The 11497-nt window shown below is 43.0% G+C and overlaps 1 protein-coding gene across 4 annotated transcripts in view; it reads right to left on the bottom strand.

The window, feature by feature from the left end:
* Positions 1-939: 939 nt before the first annotated feature.
* The window catches only part of didum (dilute class unconventional myosin), a 55107-nt gene continuing 44549 nt past the window's right edge, over positions 940-11497 (bottom strand). For all 4 annotated transcript variants that reach the window (XM_077669263.1, XM_077669264.1, XM_077669266.1 and 1 more), the window contains exons 26-38: positions 11251-11443; positions 10992-11112; positions 10564-10641; positions 10281-10374; positions 9871-10020; positions 9628-9779; positions 9326-9415; positions 8427-8577; positions 7660-7802; positions 6809-6880; positions 6214-6299; positions 3876-4047; positions 940-2351 (exon numbers count right to left, since the gene is read on the bottom strand). In XM_077669263.1, coding sequence (XP_077525389.1) covers positions 2100-2351; positions 3876-4047; positions 6214-6299; positions 6809-6880; positions 7660-7802; positions 8427-8577; positions 9326-9415; positions 9628-9779; positions 9871-10020; positions 10281-10374; positions 10564-10641; positions 10992-11112; positions 11251-11443 — 1754 coding nt within the window. In that variant the 3' untranslated portion in view covers positions 940-2099. The remainder of the gene's footprint in view (positions 2352-3875; positions 4048-6213; positions 6300-6808; positions 6881-7659; positions 7803-8426; positions 8578-9325; positions 9416-9627; positions 9780-9870; positions 10021-10280; positions 10375-10563; positions 10642-10991; positions 11113-11250; positions 11444-11497) is intronic.

Raw genomic sequence — 11497 nt, forward strand, 5'->3', positions numbered from 1 at the left:
CCGGCAGCAGCCAGTTTATTACGTGCTGTGCTTCTTTGCTTATATAAAGCAGAGCATCTACAGTAAACAGAGGTGCACTATGCAGTGCTAAGTATAGCAAATACAGGCGATATTTCACACCTTTTCTTTTCTTCATTCTTTAGTGAATGGCAGGAGCTTTTCTGCAGCGACTACTTCCAAGCTCTTAGCGAGAAGAGAGACGGTGGGCTGCAGCTTTCTTGTTGGCCATACTAGCAGAAATGCAGCCTGCAGCGGGGCAACCATCTGATCCTTAGCTCTAACTCACACCGTGCCAAGGTTTTGGTATTGGGCCAGCTCTAGCTCCCACCATCTGGTTCTCCTTTTCTTTTCCTTATGTCTCGGGATGGCTTTGACGTCAGGCCGACCTAAAGTTTTGGCTTCACCCGAAGTTGCGCTCCTATTTGCTGCAAATAGTTCTTCAGGCATTTAGGACTGCAATAAAGCCGTCCAGTTTTGTTTGTACTGCTCAATATACTTTTTTAGTACATATGGATATAGTGTCTGTACTAGAAGCTTCTTTTTTTTTCCCTGAATGTCTGCCGAGGGCAAAGGAATGAGCTGACAGTTTACTTCCACAAGATACGTCTGTATAAGTACACAGACACAAATATTTTGCATATAATATTGGCTATGGAACAATTCCCAGTTGATTCCAGCTGAGACCAATTTGGTTCCAAATGGAACAGACTAGGAAAGACTTTCACCAGCAGGGACAGCATTAAAAGGTTAACTGCAATAACTTCGTAAGCATGTCTTACACCTGGCTTTTATTCTGATACCAGCGCAACTTTAGATGTAGGTTTGTAGGTTTGAGGAAACAGGAAGACAGGTTTAACAGCCAAGTCCCCATTTAACAAGCAGTCAGAAGCTGACAGGAAAATCTTCCTAAACGGTGCAGGTGGAACAATACACAAGGAAGACTTGTTTCTACTACTTTATTTTCGAAAACTAATGTACAGCAAATGTCAACAGTATTTGGTGCGTGCATTTGGCATATGCATGAAAAACCTGCTAAAAGAAAACAATTGATGCTTGCTTTAAATTACATGGGAATGTTCTCGGCAACCTTACAGGTACAGTACGTAACACCCAACGGTTAGTCACTTTGTGCTGAATGCTTATAGTAACATATGCCTCTTCTGCTACACCAACATGGCATTCGTTTGGCTACAAGGATAATCGACCTCTGCGTCTGCCTACCCTGAATACAGTGTGTGTATACATTCTTTCTCTGTTTACCCACAGCTTGTGCGTGCATATGATGGCATTTGTGAATGGGTAAGAAGAGATCCAGTCACCATGTGAAGTCAAGAATACGAACTCATTATTCACCTGAAAACGTTACTCCAAAATAATATTAAGTGGGGAAACAACAACAACAGCTGAAAAAACAGTAAAACACCAGAATGGAAAATAAATATTTCAAGTGTAGATCTATAAATATCAAAACGTCAAAAAAGAAAACGAAGTTAGGCAAGAAACCCAACAAACCAGACAACTTTTTTTTAAAAAGTTAAGTTCTGGAAGTTCAATAAATGGCAAGTTAAAAATATATTTCTTAAAAACATAGCAAAATAAATTTCTTCCTTGAATGTCATGTAGAACATCACCGACATAGTACGCTTCTGTCTATACATGTGCAGACTGTGTATGCGAAGCCAAACATCACAGATAAAACAATGGCCACCTTAACCACAACCACAGCTTTGCGAGCCTGCTACACATGAAAGAGGAATAGCATTCACTGAAGCAGTTTGCGCAGAAAAAAAAGAAAGACGACGTCAGGGGCACTGCAGGCACCACGTTTGCATTTCTCTTCCTTAACAAATGCAAGGTTGAAAGAGGGGAGAGCTAGGTATGGCGACATCCACATTATGGCGTTTCTTTCTGTGAGCACAGCAAAGTCTATGCCTGGCACTGGGGGAAGCTCAGGAAAAAGAAATATGCGTACAAAAAAATTGTGACAGTTCACTAGAAGCTGATCTGCAGCTCTTCGGGCTAGAGCCATGCGCAGGAGGTCCTCCACAAGATATAAATTACAGTCGTCAATATTTTACAGCAAAAACAAAAATGAGTGTTCACAGCTTTCGCAACATGGGAAGGTTAAGAACGTCGGGAATGTTGATGTCTTCCAGTTGTATCTTGGATGGGTTGAAAGGAAATCGTATAGGGAATGCAAACTTGGTGTCCATGAGGAGTGTGTTGTCTGACACAGGCAGCGTTTCTTGGTTTCGTTCTTGAAGCTTGGCCTGAATCTTCCGAATAAACGAAACAGGGACTCGTTCCTCATACTCATCTGCCGGTGTGTACAGGTTGAGGATCTTCGTGATCTGAAACAGCAGCACAAATGCCAGGTTTCTAACTAGTCTGATAAGAATGCAGCATAGGCAGCTTTCATATTATGTTACGGGCGCCACCTTTGGGTACTGAGGCTAGCATCCACACTGTATGCGGGGTCTGATTGGCTATAAGCAGATTATCCAAATGCCCTGGTTTTCACTGCACTTTCTGGTCTCATAGATTGCCAAAAGATGTCAGTGAAAACTAGTATGTATGATCGACCTTGGGAAAGTCAAATCATGTAAATAAAACCAAGATGAATCTAGCTGGGGATATAGCGTTTGTTCATTCTCAAGCATGCCAAGACAAACCTCTTGGCATAGTGACCCTTCCTGCTATAGTTGCCTTTAAACTAAACAAAATATTTTGCCTGTATACTTTCAGCTGCAGAGTACAACTAGCCTAATTCACGTTTCTGAATAAAACATCTACCAAAGTACCTATTCATAAACTAAGCTGAACCTCGTTATACCAGATGTGGATGTAAGATACAGTCAGGAATAAGAGATAGATATTTCACTCACTTGGCTGGCTAACCTATCTCTCCCATTAGCGGCTAGTCTCGTAACAGTCATCGGGTATAGAAGACATTCGGTGATGAAGGACAACTAACCTTTAAATTTTGATCAAGAACCTCACTTATAGAGACGCTAAGTTCATGTGGGGTTTTTTACCCACTCCCCAGATGCAGCACCATCGTTCACAAACCACCGTTGCATCCATGCGCCAAGGAGAAAGCAAGGCATGATCACTCATATTTATTACAACTGAAACTAATGTAGACTGGGCGAGCTAGACGTAAAACACAAATGAAGGCACATTAACTGCAAGCGCTGGGTGAAGAGCGGCTTCCAACCCGCTAATGGGGGTATGGGTGTGAGCCTGCGGGCGTCTGCCTGCACTGAGAATTGCAGGAGCACGCGGCATACCCGCTAGCGCTACTCCTGATCCCAAGATCCTTGAAACCCACAAAAAAAGGACCATCAGTCAGCGGTTTGTGTGGCCCGCAGGTTATGCAGTGAACCAATGTGCAAGCCTCCACCAACGCACCGCAGTGTGCGGCTATTGATGCCACTCTGTAGTTGGTACGATTTCGGCGCCATGCTGATAAGAGAAGAGTGCCACCCCCGCTTCCGGATTCAAATCTCGGCGAATTTACGGTGGAGACCTTAGGAAATTCAACTGGAATGTGAAGCAAATCTATTTCTCAAGGAAATGGGAAAAGCCTAAGGTAGGGACATGCAGGAGACACGGGCAACATAAGAAACATAAGAAAAAAGATGTACAATGAGAAAAGAAGGAAACAGCCATAAGGCCAACCCAAAAATACCATGTTTAAGTAAATAGAGTAGTGGTCCTCATACTCCTTGCTGCACTAGTTCACAGAAAGTTTTGCTAGTGACCTGAGAGCACGGCTGGAATTTGAGACATGCGCTGTGACACTTGCAACACAAGTGTGAACTACATCACAATTTCAGGATGCATACATTGGCAGCAAGCAAAAACAAGCTCACCTGTGCTGTGGTGAGCTTGTCACACATGTCACAGATGCTGCCAACGTCTTCGTCGGTCTTGCGGGCCTGGAGCAGCTGGGATGCCTGAATTATGGGCTGAAGTGTGTCGAGCACCTCACTCTGTGAAACCTTCTGGTCTCTGCACCACTGCTCCAGGTGGCTCAGGTTATACCTGCACAACATTCAACACCAACCTTGCTCATGACTTCTGCTGCAAGATCATTGAACAGTGACAATAAGCAGGAAATATGAGCACTTCATGAACTGTGTTGTAAACTTTTCAGCAGACACTCTACAATGGCTTACCTGCCTGTTATGAAGAGCCTAGTATCACAATGCAAAAACAGGACATGTTGATGACTCTTATGCTGAAGCTGACCTGGCTTTGTCATTTCCAACACCTGTTTTCAGCCTCTGGCAAACTAAACTCTGATCTCCTTTGCTTCGAAATCACACCCAACTTCCCTATCCATGCTGCTACACACTACTGTGCACAAAACAATTGATAATGCATCAGCTGGTGCCATGCCATATTCTCAGGCTCAACTCGATCACCGAAATTCAGCACTGATCAGTCACAGAGACAGGGTTAAATCATTCCAGCACTCCTCCACAAACCGTTCTGTTTTTTACTACTATTTTACTACCACATTTAAGAGATACCAAGTATAATTTAATGATTGACTATATCAATTAATCACTGCAATCTAATGACAAAGAGGATATTTATTGAAAACAGCTTTCATACGCTAGAGAATGTTAAAAAAAAATGAAGTACAGGAATTGCCCCCACAGGATGTTTTCCAGAAGCAAACTGCAAAGACATCACACTCTTTGTTTGCAGATCTCTAAGGCCAGGCCACACTATCGTCCAGTTACAGCCACCTATCACAGAGTCCATAAATCTCTCAATGTCATCAACATCACAACTCCAACAAACCATCTTGATGACAAAGCAGTGCTGCAAGAATGGTGAAACTCTTCCCCTGTCACTGAAAAGCAGGAGAGAGAGAGGGGGGGGGGGGGGGGGGGGGGGTTTATTGACAGGAAAGGCAGAGAGGTTGGCCCGAAAAATAAATATCTGGCCTGCTACTTTGCACTGGGGAACGGGAAGAGGAGAAAAAAAGAGGGTCACGATGGGGGATGATGATGATGGGAAGAGGCAGAAGAAAAAATACAAAAAAGACAAGGCACACTTTCTAACATCACAAACGTGAGGCAATGTCTGTGTGACTTAAAAAGCGTGAGAGCACTCACGTTGCCTGTACAGTTATCAAACTATCTGGCCAAGCGCCGAGGATCAAATCCTCCAAGAGGGGCCTTGTGTCCATAAACTTCAAAGCAGGAAGTTGATTAGCACTAAGATGAAAACTGATAGTAGGCTTCAGCATGCACCAGCCTGCTAAAAGCCAGTTGAGCGTACCATCTAACTGGACTACTAGTAAATAAAATCATCACACGCAGCCACACTTGCACTTCACAAAAGCAGTCTGCCCAATAAGGCTGCATAACAAAAACTTGTCTGGGCTGCTACAAGCCTAATTGCAAAGGTGATGTTTTCAGCACAGAAACAAAGGATTTCACATTAGCTACAGGTGTAAATGGTCCCTCTCAAATCTACGCTGCCTTCCTCTCCCGACAATGACAGTTACCTATTCTCTGCAATACATTCCTAGCCCACGTCCACTTCATCTTGTTTTCAGCTAGAACATCATTCCCTCACGTTAATTCACTAACCCACTTTGCTCTCTCTTCCTGTCTCCAAGTGTATCCCCTCTCAATTGTATTTCAATAGCTTGCAGTGTTGTCCTCAATATAATTTCAAGCATTTTTGTGAGCCTCCAGGCACATACTTGGCTGAAAACCTGACATCTGAAACAGAACATCCCAAAAGAGATGTCAGCATTCAATTGGCGCTTGGTTTGCTGTGATCCACAGGCCAAAACCCATGCAGACTGGGACTAGTGGTCTGACTGGAAATCAGCCTCAGACACCTGGTCCCCTTTGCTATCCACTTCTCTTCCCTTCCCTTGATGCCAACGGATAGTTCAAGCATCAAGTTGCTTAGTAAGGTGTGGGGTTCGGCCTAGTTGGTAATACACGCTTGACATAAAGCACACAGAAAACACAAGGACGAGCAAACTGGTGTGTCGTCTTCACTTGCCCTTGTGTTTTCTGAGTGCTTTGTGCCAGGCATCAAGTTCCATCACTGGACATTTATGGCACAGGGCACCAGACCTGTTCCTTACATACACACACGATCACAGAATCAGAAAAAAGTGGTTCATACAAAACACTGTGGGACAGAAATTGAAGAGAACAGCAGAATTATACTTGCCTCATCTGCATGCCTTTTGACCAGTGGCACATATCTTTCCGCAGGAGCAGGTTGTTCAGTGCACCGGCACATATGAAGTAGAACAGCTGCCGTGAAGAAATAAACAAAAATACAGGGTCATGTACAGCTGAGCTCAGTGCACTATATAGTTAGCCCTTAAGGAAAATAAAAAGGGACAACAGAACAAGTTGATATGCTTTGAATTTGTGACTAAAATGTGATGTGCACTTCAGTAAATTAAATATTGGCTAAATGAACACACATACACAAAAAGCACCAGGAAGAAATCACTGGAGAAAGCTATGCTGTTCTAGCTACAATTAACATTTTTTCACCATGCTGAGTTCATGCACCTTATCAGTGATACCTTCAAGAGGATATATCAGGCTTAGCAAACTTTTACTAATCAACACATCAGCGGAATATGAACCCAGCACCCGTAATCCACTTATACTATCAATTCGCCTATATCATGCTTGTACATCGAAGAGGACAAACGGCAGAGAAAGAAAACATGGTTCAGGCTGCTTGAACATGAATCAATTAGAGTAGCAAATGTTATGGATGCACTGGAAACAAAAGAATGCAAACCAACCTGCTTGAAAACTTGAGTAATGAGCTCTGGGTCAACTCCATGCACCAGCAGTACTTTGTAGAAGCTGTTTAGCTGCACAAGAGATAAAAGGTATAACATTGGTCAGTCGGACAGATACATTGCCCTAATTTGTGCTTCCTAAGCATAATTTATCGCTTGTGGCACAGGTACTTTGCTAGCCTCTGTTACCTCCCAGTGAAGCCAACATTCTGCGTTTGCTGCAGGAGCACCCTGAGTACAACACTCAATCTTATGCAGCACATCACTGCAGGAAGTACTACTGGGCAGTTCAGTAAGGCCTAGAGACTGAAATGTGCAAACACAAAGCATAGAGCCTGTGGGAAGATTGAGCAGCCAGTAAAAACAAACTTTTCTGCAAATTTTGCAGTAAAATAACTATATAAGCCAACAACATGAATTTTCCCCCCCGAAAAAACTGATTCCCACAACATGCCTCGTCATGAAGCACACACAAGGCAAAATATACCTCGAGTGCTACTACACACCCTCCATTATTTTATTTTCACTGCATCTGTTTCTCAACGCGTGCGCCCTGCGAAATTTTCTTGCGCACACTGGTCAATTGTAACACCTTTGTGTTGTGCCATTAGACAATGACCGTGAAGCTTTTTTCATGCGCCCATGTCTTTGTTCCACTGTAAAATGATCACGCATAAAAGCATGCCTCAATGGAGAAGTCCTGAGAAGCATGGTGCCTCAAAATTTCCTTCCATATGCACACACAGCTGCCACAGCCAAGAGTCACAAGCACAGCTAGATAACTTTCTAAATTTGCTGGCTTAGACTTAAAAGGCCTGCAGTGCAAATGAAAAAATTTGGGAAGCCTGTACCTCTTTCAGCAGCACATCCAGAGCATGCTGAGGATCCACAGGAGACTCCAAATCGCGTGCTAAACTAGACGCTCGGCTCCTCATACCGCACGGTTTGTTTCCAGAGATCCCCGCAATTGCCTCATGCTCAAGCACTGCAGGAACTGCGAGAAAAACAAGACAAAACAAGTGTAACCACAGAGAAAAAAAATACAGTGACAGCCTATCCTGATGCCAAGTGCCGAATAATTCAAGAAATGGTTTGGTGTATATGGCGAGCTTTGTTGTAAGCTGAAATCGCCTGCTTTCCCAATTTTCCCGATCATCATTCATCTACAACACGTGTTGCAGCTGCCAGTGCAATTACTATCACTTTCTCAATCAGTGCAATTACTATCACTTTCTCAATGTGACTGAACCAATGCACCTCGTGTATCTTCTTTTCAGATATTCTAAAGCCTCCTCCTCTCCCGAATTATTACAATGCTGCTTATTGCACACAGGTCTTTTTGCCACCAACTAAATTTTCATTTCATGCATGCCGCTCCAACTCTGCAACATTTCTTCCTTTGCAATTCTTGTAAGCTTTTTTCAAGGAACAAAGAAGCCCGGGTAAAATGAGCTGTGTTTTGCCGTGTTGAAAGCTCAGTGTGGTCACATGCAATATTTTTTGTCAATAATTTTTTGGTCATAGTGCAAGAATGCCAGTAATGAGTGGCATCCAAACCCTGCCCTTCCAGATAAGCTGTGCAAGGATCACAAGAAATGCTAAACACTGAGAGACATACCAATTAAAGGCTGAACTTTCTCCTCCATGCTTTTGATTACAGCCTGGTAGATCCACACTGCTATGTCGCTCATCACTTGCCTGTACTGAGACAGGTCAAAGTTCCTCAAGCACTGCTCATTCTGCTTGGGGGTGTTGTCAACTTGAAATTGCTGAAAAGCCAATGAAAAGACTTACACAATGTTTGCGCAAGCGAAACATCTGTTCTCAGTTAGACTTCACTATAAGAATGCAATGCAAGCATTCAATAATTTTGATTTGGAGAAGTGATACTTCAGGTTAATTAAAACAAACCTGGAAATGCTTACTGGAACAACTTCAAACGACATCTCAAAATAACACAAATGTAACAGTACTTGCAATTCATTAACATTAGACAAAAGACACAGAAACATGCATTTCTCGACTTTTGCTGTGCTCCAGTTTACCTTTCAATTCAATTCAATTATAAAAATAAAGTAGTGCTGAATAAATAAATATTTCACGAAAGGCTAGATGGGTCCACAGCACCCTTGCAAGCCGTTTCTCAGCCTGTTCGCATAAATATTTCCACCTTGCATCACATCATCCCTCAAAATTCCTTTGAAATTTCTTTCTCAACTCCATTACAGATTTTAGGTGGCACACTAAGTCAGTGCAAGACCACCTAGTGTACAGTACTGCCTTCCCAGGCTGGCATAGCTTCTGCATGCACCATTCAGTTATGCTCTTTTGCCACTGCAAGGATTCTCATCAAACAATGAGTGCACAATGAATGTTCAGGTTTATCAAATTTCTTTCACACAGTGCTCATTAGAAATAAAAAATTGGTCACCTTATTGCCGAATGCAGCTATGCAGAGGAATATTGCGGATGATGCAAACCAAATTCTAAATACTCCATCTAAAGGGTAATACTAACCTTTTCTCCGCTGTACTGCTTCAGATTGTGCATAAATCTGCAAGTGTTAGCGAGCCACATGACAGTGTAGTCTGTATCTTCATGACGCTTCTGTAGATGAAAGAAAGGAAGGAATGTGCACATATTAGGGTGAGATACATTCCAAGAAAACTACTTGTGCTCCTTTCATGCTTGCGAAAGCATAAAAGCCCAAGCATAAAAGCCCCCATAATGATTTGAAAACAACACATTTAGTATTAACATTAAACAGCTCTGTGTTTTATTGTAAATAGCAAATAACCACTACACAAAGATGAGCTTACCTTAATGACTTTCCTGATGCCAAAGACAATGTTGTTCAGTAGGCTCTTCACTTTTTCGTCATCATTTATGTAGTCCGTGTGGCGGATGCACATGAATAAAATGTAAGCAGGTAGGCCGGGCAAAAGTGTCACTGCCAACTTTGGCTTCAGGTCTTAGAAACAAGGAAAAGAACAAAAATCAAGATATTGAGTCATCCCAAAAAAAATATCTGAACAAATGCAAAAGCAAGTCGAGACTTGTACCTATTATCAAGTTTTTGATGATGACATTCTCATCTTCAGTCTTGTACTCGAACATGCCAAGGTTTTCGGCATCCTTGTGCTTGATTTCGGGCATATTCTTTCCATGTTCTTCTGCTCCGTCTACTTTGACATCTCCGGGCTGATCAAGCACTGCGCAAAAAGTTCAGAATTCCCCACCAGACAACAGTGTCAGTTTAGAAGCTAAAGTATACTTTTTTGCAAGAACTGCAGTGCATAGAGAAATGTGGCAAGCTGTTAGTTTAACCCAAGAAAATATCTTGCTTGGGGGGGAACTGCTTTTGAAAAATTCATACGGCACCAGAAACATTAAAGCTCGATAACAGTGAAATATGCAGTTCTGCTGAACACAGGGTCAGCCTTATTAAGAGTGCAGTTGTTTCAGGGCTTACATCCACCATCCTTCATTTTCTTTGCATAAATCTTTAGCTGCCGCTTGTACTTTTTCAGCTGCTCAGAGAGCCCGTCAATCTTCTCTCTCAAGTCCTGGAAAAAAAAAAAAAACAGGAGGAAAACGAATTAATTTTCATTGTATTTCACAATAGAGAACCCCAGGAATAAAAATGAGGCAAGAATCGAAAAGGTTTAAACAAAAGGTATGATTTCAACTCAGTTTAAGGGATTTCAATTCAGTTGAAAGGAATTAAAAAAAACTGAAAAGGAATTAAAACATACCACATTCTCTCCCGTCAGGCGATTGATCTCATGTTGTAGAATCGCATCTGTCTGGGCTTGGGGAGACTTCTTGAGGTTCTTCAGGTTAAAAAGAAGCAAATAAAGAGTAATATTAACCTCAATAATAAAGCAAATTTGCTTTATTACTTGCATAACGAATGCACTCGTATAGTAAAATGCACTGCCTACATTATTCGTTAAAATTGAAAAAAAATCTGAACCCAATAGAGTGTAAAGTTTGCCATGCATAATACTAAATGCAATACCTATCCTGCCCCTTTTTTTGACAAGCCAGTGCATTCGTCCAACGAGTAAATGTGGTAAAGACATTACAAGCAAAACAGTCATGGTCAACAACTAGGCCTAACAATGTGACAAGGAACAGCAACAAACAGTCCCAGGACCTGCTGCGAAGACCCCGCACCCACCTGGCTGAGCAGCTTCTGCTGGCGGTCGTTGTCGTCCTGAAGCTTCCTGATCTCGTCCCTAAACTCATGCTCCATGGTGTGCATGCGCACTTTCTCAGTCTGCAGCTCAGCCTCAAGTTGTCTGCGCACAAACACACAGGGGCAGGTTGCAGCCCTCGGTAGGCCAGCGCAGAAAGCTGGCCCCCCCGGGGAGGGGTGGGACAAAAAGAGGGCCAGGAGAAGAAGCACAAGAGGGACACGGAGAAGGACGCGGACAGACCTGATGAGCTTCTTCTGGGTCTCAAATGCCATCAGCAACTCCCCATCCTCGTTGACGAGATCCAGATTGCCACGATATGAATCAAGCGCCACCACCGACTTGAGGTCCTCGTTCTGGTTGGCCAGCACAGCCCGCAGCTGCAGGCACTCCTCGCGCCGACGTTCCAGCTCGTCTTGGATCGACTCGTAGTGAGCTGCACGCCATGCAAGTGTGGAGGGCTAAGAATGAAATTCTCACCAAACTGGGC

Source organism: Amblyomma americanum, chromosome 6 (genome assembly GCF_052857255.1).
Source record: "Amblyomma americanum isolate KBUSLIRL-KWMA chromosome 6, ASM5285725v1, whole genome shotgun sequence".
NCBI lineage: Eukaryota > Metazoa > Arthropoda > Arachnida > Ixodida > Ixodidae > Amblyomma > Amblyomma americanum.